The sequence below is a fragment of the Diadema antillarum genome, unplaced genomic scaffold, assembly GCF_040938485.1.
Source record: "Diadema antillarum isolate AM-2024a unplaced genomic scaffold, OU_Dant_1.0 seq00000484_RagTag, whole genome shotgun sequence".
NCBI lineage: Eukaryota > Metazoa > Echinodermata > Echinoidea > Diadematoida > Diadematidae > Diadema > Diadema antillarum.
This window is the reverse complement of record NW_027271447.1, coordinates 729,568-750,090: the sequence shown is the minus strand read 5'-3', so window position 1 is coordinate 750,090 and position 20,523 is coordinate 729,568. Positions and strand designations below refer to the sequence as shown.

The window sequence follows — 20,523 nt, the reverse complement described above, 5'->3', positions numbered from 1 at the left end:
AAATTTGATCAGCAATTTCAGCTGATGAAAAATATCTTCAATGATATCCTGTACACTTCTATGTAAGAAAACTGCTACACAAAAGTTAGTTTGTATAGCAGTGGTGTAAAAATGCATAGCAACTTGCGATGCGATTACCAGGACAATTATTCCCTGCACCAGTATGGAAAAAAAAAAATTCTTCCTTGTTAATAGTTTTATTCCCCAGTGAATTTTGTGAGTGATCCCTTGAGTGACTAGCATGAAAGAGGTATTAAATCTCTATCATGAGGAGTATTAAAGTCTCTATCAAGAGGATACAGTATATGTACACCCTACTTTGAGTAATGCCAGTCTACTTTATTCATTAATTTGTTTTGTTAGGGTAACTCTGTCAGTGGCTGCAACCACTGTTATTCCCAGAGGCCCTACTTACTCAGGAGTTTTAACAATAATGCATACAACATTATTGTATGTGTAATCTGCATGAATCACTCTTTGACAAATGTATAGCGAATATAACGAAGTTCACTTTGATCCTCATAGCACTGTACATGAATCTATAATGATACATGTATGAACAGCACAGGATTAGGCAAGTAAAATCTTGATGGGCCTTCCTAGATTCATGCTTTTTTAAAACCCAAGCAACATCAGGAAATTAGATAATACATTTGCAATACCATGGTAACAGATCTGCATAATGCACATTAAGGTATACAAGTACTACAACTTTCAATCATGAATAGGAAAACAAAAAATATGCCTGGTTGTGTGCACACATATCGGTATGCCATCAAAATATGAGCAATTTAGAAGTGAAGTAAATGAAATAAAGCTTGAATAATCAATTAAAATTTGATTTTTGAGGCTTGAGATTTATGATGGGCTCTCGGGGCTTTTCAAAGTGTGCACAAAACAAGAATATACTGTACATACTTTGCTTCCTATGAAATGAAGACAAATTAAAGAAATATTGAATGTGCTATCTTTCTCTACACATATACAAGTTGTACATGTGCTGGAAAAGCAATGATCACGAAACAAACATTCAAGTAAATCTCAAGTTCTCTATTGTCACTTGGATTACTTTCCAAGCTTTGGTCAACCATAATGCTGAACTTCCTCGGAAATACAACAAATTGATTTGGTCTGCGACAGCAAACTTATGGAGGTACATTAAATGACAAAAAAAAAAAGAGAGGAAATTCATGTACATTGTACACTTGTTTTCTGCCTGGCTTGGAATTTTCAATAAAGAATATGCCATGCATGCGGCCTGAGGTTTACCACTGTTGCCCTTCACACAGTTAGTGATGCAGTGCGGGTCTTACACATCAGTAATACAGCTAGCTACGAGAAACAAAGCGATAGAATAGATCAAGCATTATTCAAGCTTTCTATCTTGAAAGGCAGAGCAAAGCCCACCTGTCAATGCAAATCAATAACGCTTGTTTATCACTGATGTATACATTCACTGCAGTCATATCAGGTGTATATGTCATGGACTCTTGTTTAGTGTTCATGGTTTGGGCTTCTCAAAGCACCAAAAAAAAAAAAAAAAAAAAAAAGAGAGAGAGAGAGAGAGAGAAATCAATACGGCTACAAAGGGGTTCCATTGATATGACCTTCGCCGATGAGGTACCATGATAATAAGAAACATGATATCAATCCTATGTATATTTTGTTGCCATGGAGACAGCCAGATCAAGCGAATAAAGCAGGTGACATCGACACAGTCAAATGCAACTCAAATATTCCCGGTTTTGTTGGCTTTCATTTTGATGGAATATATGAGTCACGATCAGTACATGCCATGTACACAACATACAGATATGAATGTTAGTAATTGGAGCATTTTCTTGTGGAACCAAAACTAAATTGTGCAACTACAACAATTTTTCTTTTCTTTTTATGCTCACAGCCATAATACTGATATCAAGATTTGTACACCTGTGGTTTTTTTAAGTACACATGGTTCAGACTATTTGGTTTGAGCTGTAAGCTAAACCTGAATACATTACACTTTTGCATCTCCCTGTGGATATCACATCAATTTTATCTCAGCTAGTTTGTTTGTAAATATTTGGACTGTTTTTCTTGTATGCATCTCTTTTTAGATACAAATTGATACTCACTCTCTTGTATTCAGGAGTAAGAAAAGTAGGGCAAACAATTAATGTTTGGTGTGACTTTTCCCCCATGAGCTACTTTTGTGTGCAAATGGGTGAATTGACCCAAACAATGCATGCCCACTGCGGGCACACCTACCATATGACATTTGAGCCTTATCACTCTTTGAACCTTGTTATCTTGGGACAGGCAACACGATCCACTATTTTGTTTAGTCTGCATTTAATTCATGAAGTACAGAAGGAGGAAGGCATACAGACGGATAGAAAGACAAGAAAAGAAAGAGAGGGCAAGAGACACAGAACAAAGAGATAGACAGAGCGAAAGAGAGGGAGTGTGTGTGAGTGTGTGTGTGTGTGTGTGTTAAGAGAGTTTTGAGTAATGGTGTTCCATTGATTTATTGCTGTCACTTCATTGGGAAAGAACACAAATTCATTTGGTTCAATATTCTCTTGTTCTACATTTTAAGATTTAGGATGCAGCTAACATTGACACACCAGAAATGCATCTAGAGCTTGATCATTACCAGCAGTTCATATACATGTTTTTCCACAGACTTTCAGCTTCACAATTTTGATAATTTAATTTCGATCCGTCATCAGGCTTTTGGTTGGCAAATATTAAAATTCCCTTTCAATTCAACAAGCAGGTATAAAAGTGACAGTTTAAAAACAATTGTGATAGTTACAGAAAATTATTATTTCTTATTTTGCCATTATATAAGACTTGTGCCCTAATACATGATAAATTAAAAACAAATAAAAAGTGTTTGCGTCGGGGGTGAATAGCAACACAGGCGGCACTATGGAACCATTTCCTAAATGTATTAAAACAAGAGTCAGCTTTACACTGTATCTTATAATGCAAGACAGTGATCCCTATGACAAAATCAATTGACCTTTTCTTTGGCATTGAAATCTACGTACATGTTCCAGTAAACTCTTGCTTAGAATCTAACCTTGCTACAATGATACCTTGAAAGGAAACAAAGAGGGAAAGGAAGAAAGAAAAAGCTGCCATTGTTTTGGATTCTCCTCGCCTTTCTCATGTACTTGAAAACTGCCATTCAAGATGCCTTAGTGTTAATCGCATGACTAGCCCCAGCCAGAAAGCACAAAAAGAGATGGCACTGTTTATCCTGACCTGCAGTATCTTAAATCAATTCAACCTGCCATGACATCAAAGCTATAGAAAGGGCACTTTTGTTTCTGCCAGTTTCCATTACATGGCACAAAGTTGTAATGCTTCTGTTTTTACAAGATAAGTGTCCAGGCTGCTGAATTTGTGTCAGGAGTCGGTAGGTAATTTTGTTTCCAGAAAGATATACAGTTCAGAAGTGTCTGAACCATAACTACACAAGAACTATGTACTAAGCATGCCACTGTGGCAAGAATGGATTTTGATAATAAAATCCACTATACTGTCTGCAACTCGACTTATCATACATCTGATACAATCTGACATTTTCATCAGAGTCAAAATTCATAAATCATTAAGGCCACACAAGATTGAATATGATGTGCTTGAGCAATTGGGAGACTGGATATTAAACTTCTTGGTACAAATACATTCTCATTCATGATTTCATGAACGAGCCAAGGTTACCTTAACATTGTCAAGAGCTGGACAAAAAGAAGAGATTTTTACTTCTATATTTTACATATGTGTACAGTATATCATCGCATACAGCAGTGAGGGAGAGAGAGATTGCTAAACTACTTAAGATAAACAGACAGACAGATAATATCTGTGTTAGATATTGACTTACCAGCAACTGGTGGAGTTCATCAATCTTGTCCTGCTGACCTGTTGACATTTCCAATTTATTGAGTCTGCTCTCTACTGTCTTATTGTACTCATTAACCTGTGAAAGAGCAGAAAAAACAGTGTCACTTTCTTTTCAAGGGGGGACAGTGGGAGAAATAGTGGGAAAAATATAATTCATGTCATGCCCACTGTTCGACCAAATTACCTACAGAATTCAAAGCATTAAAGACTAGGACTTTTGTGTGAAAAAAAGAAAGGATTGGGTCATGAAATCCACTATATTGTGAGAGAGATACAATGTTAGATATGTAGAGTGGGACTATTAATCTTACAATACATGACAGCAACTGATCAATTACCCCTGCCCTACATGTACAATGTGGGGTAAATTAGACACAGAACCTGCAAAGTTATTCAAAATGCAAAGGCCATCAGTATTTTGATGACTTTCAAATGGCAATTAAAACGAAAAGTTGTACCAGCTGGCTATGTATCAGTGTCAACAAAATATCAAGGTATGGTAGGCCCCCACTATTTTAATAGCAAAGTTAACATTTAGTATGTATATGTTCAGCCATTGAGCCACACAACATTAGCCTAGACACACAAACAAAATGATATTGCAAAATAGCAAACCTTTTCAATCTCCTTTTGAAGATCTCCATGCTTATTGTCAAGAGCTGCAAATTTCCTCTTCAGGTCTGAGATGTTGGTAGAGTGTTCATCTAGTTGCCCGGCAACGCCACGCAGTTCTCTCATTATGTCTTCAACCATGCTCATCAACTGCAAGGGTCATTACAAACACAAACAAATTTGTTAAGAGAAATGGATTGGAAGTGTTCTGATCATACACATGTGTTACATGGAATATTGAAGAAAAAAAAAAAATTAATCTCTGAGAAATGTGCATGGTTTGGATACACAACAGGAATTTCACTTTCAATGTCAAAACACCAATACATAAGAGAAGCCCTTTTTGTAATTAGTGTCATTTACTGCAGACTTCGTCTTGTTCAGTTCCTGTTTTAAATGTTTCGATTCAAGCACTGGTGTTGCTTAATCTTAATTTGGCTCTGACATTTATCACAGAGACAAAGATATGAAGTAAAGATGACAATTATGACTGCATTGTCCTTAATAATAAACTACTGTAATTCTAAATCTGCATCACAAGCAAGTTACATTTTTATAAGCCTCAATAATTGCAATACAATCCGTAAAAATGAAAAGATAAATAAAAAAAAAGAATTAATCACCCACATACTGGTTCACAGAACAAGGCTTTTTGTGTACAATACATGTTAAGGACACACCGTTTTTCCTTCCTTTTCTTAACTAACAGATCAAAGGTGCACATATGATACGTACAAGTATGCTATTACGTGTACAAGTACACCTGTACAGCTGTACTCAAAGTTCCTCATTACTACATTTTCATCATGGTGATAATACGGCTCTAAATCTTCATTATTGTGATGAAACAAGAAAAGTCCCTGAGGAGAAACAACTTTCACATAAATGAGGATTTGAAAAGATTCACAGAAAACTCAGTGGCGCCATGGTTCAAGAGCTGTGATCACCATGGCAACCAGACATTTGATGTGTGGTAATTTGCGCAACCTAATGAGCCTCCTCACCAGGATACGTCAATCAATCCCTGTGAGATAGGGTCAATCAAGCATAGTAAGCAAACACTCTGCTGCTCAGCCGATAAAAGAAGGTCAAAAAGCACATCAATGATGACTCTACATTACAATGGCTATTTCTTTTAAACAATGGTGAGGATCCAAAGATAAAATACCACAGGGGTGTTGCGGTTTTCGATTCTGCCCTGAAGGTGCTTTATTCTCCCAAGATCCATGTTGTTTCATTGATTTTTAGTGAATAGAGTCTTTTGTTCAGGACAAGAATCTACAGGCTATTGATGCTTTTGTACAAGTGTACATCATCTGCGGTGTATATTGGGCTGCCTACAATATAATGGAAATGACAGATACAGTGTAGTAGCATTGTTATTTGCCTCCCAAATGAACAGGTGATTTTTTTTTCCCTATCAAAAATAAATCCTCCTTCCTGAGTTGTTTAACAATTATACATTTTGTTGTAAACAACTCCTTGAACCGCTTCATTGTATGATCTACAGACCAAACTTCATATTGTATTCTAATTCACTAAAATATATTATGTTATTTATTAAAGAGGAATCAGACCTTGTTCTCAGACACATGTGGCCCTGTTTTACAGTGTATGAAGAGTTATAATTGATTATATAGTTGATTTCTATGGTAAGTCTATGGCAGCCTGTGTGGTATGGAAATTTATAATCGATTATATCAATTTTGATAAAACGGGGCCTGTACAATCTCATAAAGTAGCATTACATCTGCTTGGAGGTACATTGTATGCTTTACCCAGTGTTCTCAACAACAACATAAATTTCTATTCCAATATTGGTGTACATTATATAATTTGTACTGCACATGTCTGTGTATAACCCAGGTACAAGTATATATTGTTGCTGGTTTTTTTTAATTAGCAGGCATTTTATGGTATTAATTCCTTTTTCCATTTTTTTAAGTCATTATTTCTCATTTTAAAACCTTGTACAATACTATTAATTTCTCTCATTTGAATCACAGTGTATCAAGAAGGGACTAGAAAAATGAAATCAGTCAGGAAAAATCAAGTATAAAGTTTAGCAATACAGTGCATCAAATTGTGCATGCATGAAGACCTTGTGATACTGTACATTGCCCAATTATGGTACACTGTACACACTGTCAGACTGTTATTGCTCTGTTTAGATACATGTCACACAATGGTATTCAAATAGTTCTGCAAGGTACAATGTATGTGCTCCTTAGCTGAAAGGGTAAGGAAATAAACTGAACATTACATATTGTTGATGACATGAAGTGATGCTAGGGGCCAACTTTTAACCCCACCCCCCCCCCCTTTTCTTTTTGTGACAGACTGCTGCTACTATAACCAGCAGAATGTAGATCTAATCCAAAGCAATCAATCTGATCTGTCCGGAGGGTAGCTGATGATGTTCATCATGGAACTCAGGACAGTATCTGACACACTTGCTCAAGTACACTTTATTCTGAAAACATTTAAGTAATCTCCACAATCACACAGTCAAGTCTATAGGGCTCTTTGATCAGGATACAAGTGTACTTTAACACCAGAGATCAAAAGGAAATTATCATACAACTTACAGTTCATGGCCTGGTCCATGGCACATGCCTAAACTATTTTTACCAAAACCAATTTGGTTGACAAACAAATGATGTACACTGTACAGTACCCTGCTATACTATGTCTCACAAACATACTGTAAGTTGTCTACATTTCACTTTTAAAAAGATCGAAGTGTAACAAAGGAAGGAAGAAATGTGCAGTGAAAAACATGGTCAGAAGAGCTTCCAAATGTTATGAAGAAAAAAAAATTACATGTGAAAATTTCATCATAATTGTGAATCTGCATGCAAGTTAACCCACTGAATTCTGTATAATACTTTGACTTTGTGAAGTTATTGCCTCAAATTAATTGATAGTACAAATCACTTGGAACATATTGTATTGTGAAGAGCACTTTTTATACAGAATCTACAGAGACTCCAACTCTCCCGTTTTCCACGGGAGATCTCCCGCCGAAAGCACATTTTTGCAAAATCTCCCGTTCTCCCGTTTGAGATTTGATTTCTCCCGCCCTGGCTCTGTGTCTCCCGGTGGAAAGGATTTCATACTTATTGCTATCGTATGTTGAAAAAATAAGCCTTAGATAGCACCAGAGAACATCTAGAATCCTAGGAACTTCGCGCTTCGCACACATCAACTTGGAGTCTCCCGTTTGCTAGGGGTTTTGGGCGGGAGAATCTCCAGATCAGAAGGTGCTTGGGGTTGGAGTCTCTGAATCTACATTATCTGTTTGATTATTACATCTGACGTTGATAAATACCTGCTGGAAAACATAAGTGAGCACTCTGAAGCTGTAACTGTACTTTGGACAGTTAGTATAATGGCTACACTGTAGAACCTACATTTGCAGTACCGTACTTAGAGAAATGCTAGATCTTTCTTATTCTTGTCATTATCTTCTTAATGGCACTCTTATTCACACATCGCTCAAGCTCAGTTCATAATCCTCATAAGCAGATAGTAGATTGCTATGTACAATGTTCAGTTTTAGACAGATAACATTGTAGATTAACTCCAACCAAATTAAGAAGGTTCAAGTTTATTTGATGACAACATTGTACAGAGACGATACGAAGTCTGGGCTTTGGCATTTGGGTTGGGTTCTATTTTTGGTGTCTCAATTTCCTGTTCACGAAATTAAAAACACGCAAAAATATTGACTGGTTGATGATCCTGATATGGTTATGAATGTGAAATACGCGTACACATTTCTCCGTTCAGTACAGGACTCCACGATCGTGAATTTAACCACTCGTGAAATTGTCAGGAAGTCTTGTTTCGTGAAAATTTAGACTTGCGAAATACATGGCATATACAGTCAGACTAGTATGTGAGCAGACTTCCCACATGCTAGCCTGACCAGACCGCTGTGCACAGCACGCTTCGCGACAGCGGCTGCGTGTAGTTACCCACATGCCAGACTTCTTAACTAGCTGTTTAATTACACTTGATCGTTAGAGTCTATACTAGAATGGGTTTTATATCAATTATCATTTTGTTCTTCTGTTTCTAAAAATAACTTTGAACATGAATTTATAAAGGCGTAAATATTAGACCCCCTAGACTTCTATAGAACCCTCGTACAATAAATGATGAAGCCCTCTCTTAAACAACAACAGCAACACATTGTGACTTTTTGGAGCTTTGACCATGCAAGTCGTGAGATTAATAATCTCAGTAAAGCCTTAAAAGCAAACAAATATCTCACCTTTGAAACACCCTCTTCATTTGCTGCTGCTTTCTTCTGAACCTGCATGAGCTGCCACATATCCGAGACAGGCGTAGTTTTGTTCCCATCCACACTCGTTCCTGACCTGGCCATCAAACTCTGGTTCGATGGCAGGGAGTTCAAGGCATTTAGCTGTCCTTCAATCCTTGAAACTTTGTCTTCTATGTTTTGGAGAGCTGATTTATCAGACGAGAGTCCTGCTGCATCGCTGCTACTTTTGCTCTTTTCCATGCCATCTGTAACCGTGATGTCTTTATGATTTGTGCCAGTTGCAGGCCTGTCTGGTAGATGAGCAAGTCCGCCATCGGCCTCTCCTTTTGCCTTAGCTTCCCTCGCAGCATTTAGGTCTTTCTTGTCGCCCTCGTTTAATTCCAAGTTTACAGAACTTACGCCAAGCTTGGTCACGATAGCAGAAAGCAACACTCGCAATCCCTTGTAATTTACAATTTCTGGGGTCCCAAGGGATAAATCAATTAGTTCTGCAAAGTTGATGTCTACAGTAGTTGCCATTCTGTCAGATAATTTCCTTATATTCCTTTACAAAATATATGCGGTCGGTTAAATATGTTACAGCTAACGTTACTTGAGCACTCGTTGCATAGCCTGCCAGCGGCCCTGTCGGTGCATCCTCGCCGGGGACATCGGGGATTGAAGCCTCTAGGTTTCCGCTTCACACACACACACGCTGAACAGAATGCATTGCCATTGAACAGGTTGTATACCGGTATCCATGCTCGAGCGGACGATGCCTTTGCTTGGTAAGCAGATGAGGATGCCTGGCAACGCCGACGCACAAGCACAATGTTCATGCGCCAATTGTTAGATAAGTGCATGTTGAGAGTAAAGATCTATTTGTTGAAATGATACACTTTTTGACAAATTATCGATGTCAATTTATTCCCTAAGTGAATTCTGATATCTATCGGATTTTCAGTGTATCATCGGGAAGAATAAAAAACATTAAAAAAGTTTCAAGAACCGTATTACAAGAGTTAGCTTTGTGGTATACATCCGCAGCGCAAGTCATGTCAAAGGTTATATTTACAACGCACTGGACGCACGGCACGTGCAACCGCGGCCCATTTTATCACTCAGTGTACAGAGATCAGCAGCGCACTCTACTCTCCTGCGTAGTCTGGGTGTCACAGTCATTTTGGTCTAACCTTGTTTTACCATCTGCCCGATGTTGTTGTTGTTTTTAATGGTCTTACCTTTTTCAAGGGTGCTGAATCCGAATCAGGATGATGCAACTTTTGCATCCTTGAGGATTTTTAGATATTCAAAATGCGCCAAAATGGCCGCCAAAATCTGAAATTCCTAAATATTTCCTTCTAAACAGTGAAAAAAAAGGACACAAAATGAGGTTTAACTGCATTTCCAGGGTGATGAATCCGTATCAGGATATGATGCAACGTACTTTGCATTCTTGAGGATTCTGAGATATTCCAGTTGCCGCCAAAAAAAAAAAAAAAAAAATCTGGTAGGCCTATATTTCCTTTTAGATGACGAAAAGTTGAAAAGCTTTGGTTACTTTAAAGGGACTGCATAGTACTGGTTGAGGTGAAGATTCAGCTTGTAACGATTTGCGAGATATTTAGAAACCACTCTATAAAGAGATGTGTTAAAGAGCATACAATTCTAAGGGGAATCAAAAGTATATTTAATGAAAATCGATTTTGAAATGACTGAGATATCAAAAAACAAGGTAAAACAAAGAGATCCTAATAAAAGTTGTGGGCTGTCAATTTTAATAAGATCGTTTTTTTTTTTTTTTTTTTTTTTTTGGCTATCTCAGCCATTTCAAGACTATTTTTCATCAACTAAACGTTGAAATCCTCTTGGAATTATGTGCTCTTTCATATTTCATATGAGGTTTCTCATTATCTCACCCCCCCCCCCCCGGAAAAAAAAAAATGTTATAAACATGACGTTAGGTCTCGACCAAAACTATATACGATCCCTAATTTGAGGATGCTGAATTCGAATATAGAGATGACAACCTTTGTATCCCTGAGGGTTTTGAGGAATCCAAAATGGCCGCCAAAAATTGAAATTTTGATATTTAGTATTTCCGTAGGCCCTATAAATTGTACAGAATTGAGAACAAATTGATGGTTTTACCTTTTTTCAAGGGTGCTGAAATCGAAACTGGTCGATGCAACTCTTGTTTCAATCATGATTTTTTTTTCCATGTCCAAGATGGCCGTCAAAAATTTGGATACCAATCTAACTATGGAGTCTTTATAAATGGGGATTTCATCAATACAAAAAAAAAAGTTTACCCTATTTCTAGGGTGCTGAATCCTAATCTGGTTGATGCAACTCTTGGAATTCTTGATTCTTTTTTTGAATATGTTGAAAGATTTTTTTTTTTTCATATTCAGTTTGGCCGCCATCTTGAATATCTCTGGCAAAAACCTCAACGATGCAAAACTTGCATCAACCAGATTTGGAGTCAGCACCCTCGAAATATAGGGTAAAACTATCACTTTATTTACTTCCAATTTGTTTACATTTCATAAGGAAATACATCAGAACTGTACCTCAAGAGTCGCTTAATTTGTCTTTGAACAACAGATATACGGGAACCTATAGTTTGCATAAATGTATGTATAGAATAAGCCATTATTTTGTTTGTTTTCATATTGCATTGTGTCAGAAAAAAAATGTTGGATAGGGAATATTTGAATTAGTCATTTATTTGTTTTAACTGTCAGATCCAAATTATATTGTGCTCATTTAGTTCGTTCAATTGACTTTGCATTTCATTTATGTATGAAAAAGAAATTCAGAAATAAAATCAAAATCAAATCAAAACTTACGTTTTTGGTGCCAGGCCTAAATTTTACGTCTGGGATGCAATATTAAGAGTTCGATCTTTTATCCAGATGGTGCAGATTCAGCACCCTCGAAATAGGGTGAGAACATAAACTTTGCACATTTTTTTTTACTGTTTCAAAGGAAATATTTGGGAATTTCCATTTTTGGTGGCCATCTTGAATATCTTAAAATCCTCAAGAATGTAATAGTTGCATCATCCAGATTCGGATTCAGCACCCTGGAAATGCAGTAAAACAACGTAACTAGTGTTTTGTGCCCAACCTTGTAAGACGAAAACACCATTTTTAATGTAAGGAAGGCACATTCGATTTTCAAGTTTCGGCGTCCATTTTGGCAGCCATTTTGAATTTCTCAAAGGTCAAAACCCTCGAGGATGCAAGAGTGGCATCATCCAGATTCGGATTCAGCACCCTTGAAATAGGGGTAAACCATCCAAAAGAGATCTCGGGCAAACGGTAAAACAAGGTTCAGCCTCGATCTGTAGCTGCAATGCGCTAACTTTAGATCGATCCCGTACGTTGAGGGCAGCATACTTCCAATTAATTAGATCCGCAGTACGAGTTTTGAATACTGGTATCGGGCCACCGTGACCGCGCGGGCATGTAAAATGGTGTAAAACAAGTGTTTTATAGAGTATCAGTATGTATTACACTTATCTTACAAAATGAAGAGGATCAGGACAGAGCCAAAAGGCGTTGGACATCTGGAAGAAGAAAGTGAATACAATGAGAGGTAACGTAATTTTTAACGATGCTTTGACGTAACTCGACTGCGTAAACAAAGTTTCTGCTAGTCCCGAGTGTTTCATTTTGTGTATGGCAAAATACCAGTATTCTCTAGCATGTGTGTGTGTGGGGGGGGGGGGGGGGAGGGGGGGGGTCCCACATGCGGCATGGGCATGCATGTTGGGTGTTGACTTAACCCGGGCGGCCGCTTGTCCAGGGCCCCGTCTTATAAAGACACGTGTGTTTTAATGGGCGCTCTGCATCGGTTGATTAAAACTCGATTTTTGAAAAAAAAAAAAACAGATAGGATTTTTTTCTTCTTTTCATCATGGATAGTGGACATGTGTGTGTAACAAAAAATCACTGTGCAAAGTTGCGACAATTTATACGTCAGATGTGAGATGAATAGAAGTGAATAGGGGGCCTCATGAGGCGTGGGGGCGGTCCTCATGAGGCGAGGCAGTCCTCGTACGCCGGAGCGGTCCTCATGAGCGGGTTTCCCGGACTGAATTAAAGTCTAAAGACTGAATATTGCCATGCCCAAGCCACAGCCAGCCGAGAAGCCCCCTCGGGGCCCCTTCCCCCCCCCCCCCCCCCCCCTAAAAAAAGTTATGATTTGTCCACTATGCATTCATGCAGTCTATTTAAATGTTAGAATCTAGATATGTGTAATTTATAAAAAGACAATGTTTTGCCTGGCCGAATATCTGGCTGCTGTGCTGACCTGGCTGAACAGAAGGAGGAGTCTTCCAGCTTCCTTCTTCCTATAATCCTAACCAAGTTCAATGGCTTGATATGACATTAAATGATTAAACATTGCATTGCCGTTATTAAACAACACTAACAATGCAATTTTTGTTAAATCTGAAGCTGTTTATAAATAAATCTGCATTCTAGTCCTAGTGTAGCCTGCAGATATCTATGTTACGTTAGTATTAAAGGGGAAATCCAGTCCAAATATAGGTTAGTATGATAAAAAAGAGTAAAAATCTTACGAGTTCTACGGTAAAAATTTGACTGAAATCGGATGAAAAATAAGGATGTTTTGACATGTTGAAGTTTTGCTAATTTCTGCAAAACAGTTCTTGTACAGTGGATATGAATATGCAAATGAGTGAGCTAACCATGTCATACCCTCATACCCTTTCATTACATGTATGATGAGGCACTTTTTGTTTGTTATTTATTGTTTTTTATGTTAGCTGCTTTAAAAGTGCCTGTTTGATGTGAGGGTTCTTATTTGCAACTACCCTGCAATCTTCTCATCTCATCTCTTTTTTGCCATTTACATTGTTTTTGTGAAAAATGTTTCTTCTCTAGGTATTTCTTGGATCCCGAGGCAGTAAGTCGTCACCTTTTTTGCTCCGTCTGTCAGGAAGTCTTCTGTGAGCCACAGAGAGCCCCATGTGGTCACAGCTTCTGCAAAGAGGTATTGTCAATGACATTATATTCAAAATTAAGTTGTAGTTTGTAAACTCATTGTGGTATATACACAACTATTGCATCCCTGACTATAGCATCTCTCTGATGTGACAATATCATACAGTGAGCCCTCTTTGAATCTCAAACTCTAGTTTGTTTGAAATTTACAGTGAAGCCTCATAGGAAGTATATGTACCACTTTCATGTGCAGGACTGTTGCTCTGAAGTTATCTCCCCTGACATGTTTGAATATTTATTATTTAAATTTTTCAAGATCTGACTGCAGTGACACTTTGCTCCAGTCATGCATACAATAGCTCAAAATGACCACAACATGACGATCTGTGATCTCTCATGGTTGAAGACCATTGTACCTCTGCAACAAAGCATTGGGGGCTTAATTCTTGGTTGTCCATCCATCCATGCTATCAATCTGTCAATCTAGATGAGGTCAAAGGTCAAGGTCAAGATCTGCAATTCTCTTTCATTATTCAGAAAAGTTGTCATTGGGTCTGCAGACTTGCATGATATCCGGACTGTTTATGTGTTAAACATGAAGAAATAGTAAGATGAAAATCTTACACAATTGTCCCATATTAATACAGTGTAGTTTACTGCATTGATGAAGGTAAATGAGATGTTGTTTCTGACTTTCACTCAAACCACAGTGTATCTTTACCTGGCTGAAGCATAAGAAGAACTGCCCAGAAGACCGGTGAGTATCATTTCTGCTCTCATGCGCATTTATTTGTGCATTCTTTCATTCATTCATTTGTCTATCCTTCCATCCATCCATGAATTCATTCATTCATTCATCTGTGAACATTGATATTTAGAGTCAAACTCTTTCTGTAGTGTAAAAATGAAAAGGAAAGCATTTTTTTTTCATTATGTTATCATAGCTATGACGATGATGATAATGATTGCTGTTCGTATTATTGTTATCATTATTCATATTTTCATTCATGTATAGTTTATTCCTTTATCTTGGTGTATAAGGAAGTTTTCCCAAGATAGTGTGAGAATTGTCTGTGGATTTAATAAATGCAGAGGTTTTTAATATTATGAGGGCATTCAGACGATTTGTTGAAAAGTTGAAATCAGTATTTCAATAAATTTTACATGTGATACGATATATGCCTGAACATAGCTCATTGGCATGTCAACGGAATGAATATTTGTAGAGCAGGAATGAAGTTCAAGTTTGCAGCTTGTACGCTTTCTTCCTGAATGAGGATAACTGCATCTTTCATGCAGATGCTGTGACAACATGTGATTTGCTGTATTTGATTTAATCAGTTTGTGTCATCATCACAGACCATAGTCAACACATAAGTTTAGACCTCTATCAGCTTAAATTCTTATTGAGGAATGCCTATAAACAGGACCTTGATATCATGTTGTAAACATAACTTTATTCTTATGCTTTGAGGAAGGAAAGTCAGGGGGAATGAAGTTTTATCCTAATAATCATGTCATTCACGATGTGCGAGCTAGTGGTTAAAATTTGATGAAGAGCAAAGTCAGCTTTTGTGAAAGTCAGTTCCTGTAGGATCAAAGCAAGGACCTCGACTTGGTACACATGAATTAGGTATTCATCAAGGCATCAGATGGGAATATCATAGAGGTACAACCTTTGCAAAACTGACTCATTAGAGGTTTATTAGGAAGACATCATGCACTGACATGCAAACATGTTGGTATGTAGGGAATTCTTTTAAAGCAGTGACCGAGTTGTAGATTTTGTGTGGAATCCACTACATGAAGATGTCGTTTCTTTGAAAATCAGGCGTCCCTTGAAGAGGTCTGACCTCCATTACGACTTCATCGTCGCCAACATCATCGGGGACCACACCGTGGCCTGCCCGTTCCGAAGAAAGGGCTGCGAGTTTCTCGGCAAGCTGGCCAACCTGTCATCCCATCGCAAATCCTGCGTCTTCAACCCCCACAATTTGCCGCAGTTCCTGCACAAGGAGAAGACTGTCCTGACTGAAATCCAGATACAGCCAACAACTTCAGGTACATTTGTACCAGTAGTCGCGAAACTACCTTTATGCATGTGCAACGACACTATCACACAAGTGCAATTACGCTTAAGTGCAGAAAGCTATTATCTGTTTCAGAACAATGTGATATGTGAGTACGTGGCATAAAGATACAAAAAGTTGTTTTGTGTCAATTCCATGGAGAGCCTGGAAATGGATTGTTTATGTCAATATTGATTTATGATTTTTGTCAGTTACATTTTAAAAAAAAAGGTAATTTCTGATACAATTTTGGCAATAAAGATCTCTAGATTTTTCTAGAAAAGACCTAAAGTCAAGCAAGACTCAAATGAACAAAATAGAAATATATTTACTCCAGAAGAGTACCATGATTATGGTTCAAATACCTACTTAGCATGTGATTCATGATCAGAACTTCAAAATTATGATGGAAATATAAGCTGTTTTATTTTCAAGATTTAAGCATGCAATAATGATAGCAAACAGTCTTTTGTACAGTTGTAGAGTGCATTTCCAATCAAACTGATCAGTGTGATTAACATGGTACAAATAGCAAGCAGGGATTGTAGAACACAGTACAGATTCCTATAGTCGTCTCAGGAAGTCACTTGATGTAAAGTTTCGTAAATTTTTCTTGTACTTAGTGATTATTGCCAAGGGAAAACAAATACATTTGTATTCAACTGATGGAGACACTTTCATTAGCTACCGTTTGGGCTGCCATATGATCATGGATTCAAATGAATTGTATTGACCCCAACCCACATGAAAAGAAGTAAAAAAAAGAAAAAAAGGCTCAGGATGAAAGAGAGGTAGTGCCACTTATATGACTTATGTACATCTCCTGTTTTGTCACTACAAATTCGTCCATCATGCAGACGTGAGCGATTGTTTGTCGCCCTCTGTGGACGAGGATCGCCTACCAACTCCGGCCAAGCCCTCCCTCAAGATGCGCCTCTTCTGCAACGGAGGGGGCCAACGGGACTTACTCTGCTCAATGTTTGAAGAGAGTAAGACAGACTCCAAGCCATCATCTTCCTCAGCATCTTCAGCATTATCTTCATCATCATCATCATCATCTTCAGCTCGCGAGTCCTCGAGATCTTCATCACGTGCAGCATCACGGAAAAGGCGTTATGATGATGTGATTGTATTAGATTGAGACGATTGATTGTATTTTTCATTTTAATCCAACTAAAGCTGCTATCGTCATTTGCTCAAACCAGTTTCATTTCCACCCAAGGCACACTTCTGAGCCCCTTATATTAGATGCCGTATGCACTGGCCCAAATTTGTATTGGTCGTTTGAATAAACTTTATGCTTTGAATTTAGTCCACAGACTAAAACAAGCAATAGAATGAGCATACCTTTCATTTGAGCTTGTCAGTGTGTTCATTTTAGGATGTTTTTTGGCATACGTGATTTGTCAACCACACTTATGCAGATGAAATCTGCATATAAACTTCCTTTGTGAATTCTGTCCATTGTGAATTTGATTAGAACTACTAGCTCATACTAGAATGAGGTAGAAGGATGATATAGCAGTACAAAATATCGAATAAATCAATAAAGATCTGTTGTCTATACAAGATTTTATTGCTGTGAGGGGACTTTCCCTTGTATGGATTTTGTCAACATGCATGTCTGTGGCACAAATCACTTGTTATATCAAGCTGATTTCAGAAATACATAATGAAATGTCATAAATGGAACTTGTGCAAGAGGATTTTACCAGTTTAGCCTGCTATTATATCCTGACTTGTTTTGAGGAAGAGATTGAGAAAAATCACTAGAAAATGTTTGACTACCCAATGGATGCTATGACGGATTCACAACCAGGCGCAGAACTTGTAAAAATTACATGCACACAGGCATTTGGTGCATGCCTCATCTCATTACACACAAAGTGGAGACAGAGGCAGAAAGTCACTGTGCTGCGTTCATAAATTTTGTGTCTGCAGCATGCTGTATACTGTGTACTACCCTACCAATTTATGCACATGGATGGTAGGACTCCACAGAAAGCTTGATATTGGAAAAGAAGAGAAAGTTCCAAACAATTCTAAGGGTTGAACAGAGTGATTTCTTCTTTTTCTTTTCATGGAGATGAAATTTACTGTTAATAAATGAAAATTATTGAGTATATATTAATGTCTGTACACATATATTAATATAAATCATTGACATGAATCACAGATGTTTTAAATGTTCAATTTCAATTATTTTGCTGATTGAGCAGATAATGAGTGCCTGTACATGCTGCTTTATCTTGTAATTTCACTTATACATTCATCTTGGAATCTTTGGAGGTGCTCAAGGCTAATTTCATGATTCGTATAATTATGGTTTAACCTTTATCAGGCCCGGCTTTTTTCGCTTTGCTAAATCCAAAGGGAGCAGATCCTACACCCCGCCCCGATCACACAACATCCATGTCGTAATCTACAAGACTGTGTTTTAAGATTTTCTTGAATTACTATTTTCTATTTGAATTAATTAGTAAATCAATTGATTAATCGATTGGTATATCTGTTTTAACATATTCAACAGTTATACATCATAAAACTGCCAGAAGTTATTTTAATTCTTATGTATTTTATTGTTTTTGGAATTTTTTTTTTTTTTTCAACTTTTGGGGGGTTTTTTGTTTTGTTATTGGAAATTATCATTGTCCACTTTTCTACTATAATTAGCCTAAAATTCATCAAAGGGATTAATAGTAAGAAATAGGCTTTTATGAGTTTTTCATGACAGCACTGTTTTCCATAGGAAATATACACAAAATCACAAAATTCTGCCCATTTTGGGGTGACATGCAGTTACAAAATTGGCTTTGTACTGTTACATGCAGCATTGCAAAGTTGGTCTCGAAAGTTGCGCTAGACTTGAGAGAAAACAGTCAAGAAGCTTCATGTGGAGACTTCTTGCGTTGCAAAATTATTGCACAAAATGTCTCGAAGAGATGGATTCCGCCCCCCACCCCCCGGACAGGTCAATGAAAAATTATGATGAGCTCACAGTCAAATTTGTGCTTTCTTTTCTCACTCAGGCAATTCTGATTTATTAAAAGCTATAGTTTACCATTGGGAGCAGTGATTAAAAAAATGTTTGAGTTGTCACATGTGATGCATATGCATAGGTAAGTTGTATCACAAAATATCCTACTAGACAAGAATTTTTGCATTTAAATCGAAAATATAAGGAGATATCACTATTTTTCTCACGAATCATCAGGGGTGGCACTTAACTTTTTTTTAACTAGCCAGGCGGACTACTTAGAATAATTTTGACACTGAAGCAATATTTTGGCTAGCCAGATGGACTAGTAACTTAAGAATTTTATGATTTTTAGCTAGTCCGACGTGATTTTGGGTGGCCAATGGCCAGCGGACCATCGCTAATTTCCAACCTTGATCATAACTGTAGATGGTTTATACTAAAAGCAATTTTATCATAACTATTGTTCACATTTTGTATATTTGTAATTACTATACATGTATCCTTCCTTGCTCCATGCTATGTCTGCATTTGATCTTTGATCAAGCGTCAATGTATAGCCTGATATTTTGGGAGGCAAGGTTTTCAATGAGGGCCATCTCTTGACTTTTCAGGCCTGAGTCACTGTGTGAAGAACTGCCATTGTTTCCTATAAGACTCCTATTCACTGACGATTTCTTCCAGGCATAAGCTTGAATATGAATATTTAGAATGACTATTTATAGTGTTATGATATCCACATTTTTATGTTCATATTGTGATATGAAATTGTAAATGGGTGAAATGAATGAGTAAATTATAGATTTTAATAAAATGGAATTCAATTAATTGTTTCAGTGTATATATTTCGTGTCTGTATGATGCTATACTATGTGAGCATACTTTGTGGCTGTGTTTATGTGTGGGTGTTAGTTTGTGTGTGTATGTGTATGTGTATGTGTATGTGTGCAGAGACTCCAACCCCAAGCACCTTCTGATCTGGAGATTCTCCCGCCTGAAACCCCTAGCAAACGGGAGACTCCAAGTTGATGTGTGGGAAGCACGAAGTTCCTAGGGTTCTAGATGTTCTCTGGTGCTATATAAGGCTTATATTTTCAACATACGATAGCAATAAGTAAGAAATCCTTTCCACCGGGAGACACAGAGCCAGGGCGGGAGAAATCAAATCTCCAGCGGGAGAACGGGAGATTTTGCGAAAATGGGTTTTTGGCGGGAGATCTCCCGTCGAAAACGGCAGAGTTAATGGAGTCTGTGTGTGTGTGTGTGTGTGTGCTTGCGACTGATGCTGAAGATAAAAGTTTACGTCTTTTGGCAGAGAGATTTAATAGTTTTTTGAATACACAAGATCCACTATGTGCAGTTGACAAGTTACTGAATGAATGTTGCATGACATTCTTAAATACCTGACGTACATGCATCTTTTTTCTCTTTTTTTATACCTTGGTACAAGTACAATGTAGTACGTAATTATGAGTGTATTGGTATTATGCATCAAGACTACTTGTGAAGAGATGCTCAGTTTCTATACAGCAGGCCATACAAGTTTGCCTGCAAAATTTCATCCTTTGAATGTGAGACTCTGACATTCCATACATTTCATAATCGTATGCTGTGCTGATCCTTAAACTCTAAAGGAAGAAAAAAAAAACTGATACACGTATAATTATGTACAATATATTACAGCCTCAACCTTTTGTGTTTACATTTTCAGGAGGAATG

The 20,523-nt window shown here is 37.5% G+C and overlaps 1 protein-coding gene and 1 pseudogene across 1 annotated transcript; one reads left to right on the top strand and one right to left on the bottom strand.

Annotated features, from left to right (window-relative positions):
- LOC139733609 (uncharacterized) overlaps positions 1-9,523 on the bottom strand; it is a 36,052-nt pseudogene extending 26,529 nt beyond the window's left edge.
- A 2,794-nt stretch (positions 9,524-12,317) lies between these two features.
- Positions 12,318-17,164, top strand: LOC139733608 (ligand of Numb protein X 2-like). Its single transcript, XM_071644421.1, has 5 exons — positions 12,318-12,385; positions 13,699-13,807; positions 14,469-14,515; positions 15,590-15,819; positions 16,685-17,164. The coding sequence occupies exons 1-5, from the start codon at positions 12,318-12,320 to the stop codon at positions 16,966-16,968; spliced, it is 738 nt and encodes a 245-aa protein (XP_071500522.1). The 3' UTR covers positions 16,969-17,164.
- Positions 17,165-20,523: the final 3,359 nt, after the last annotated feature.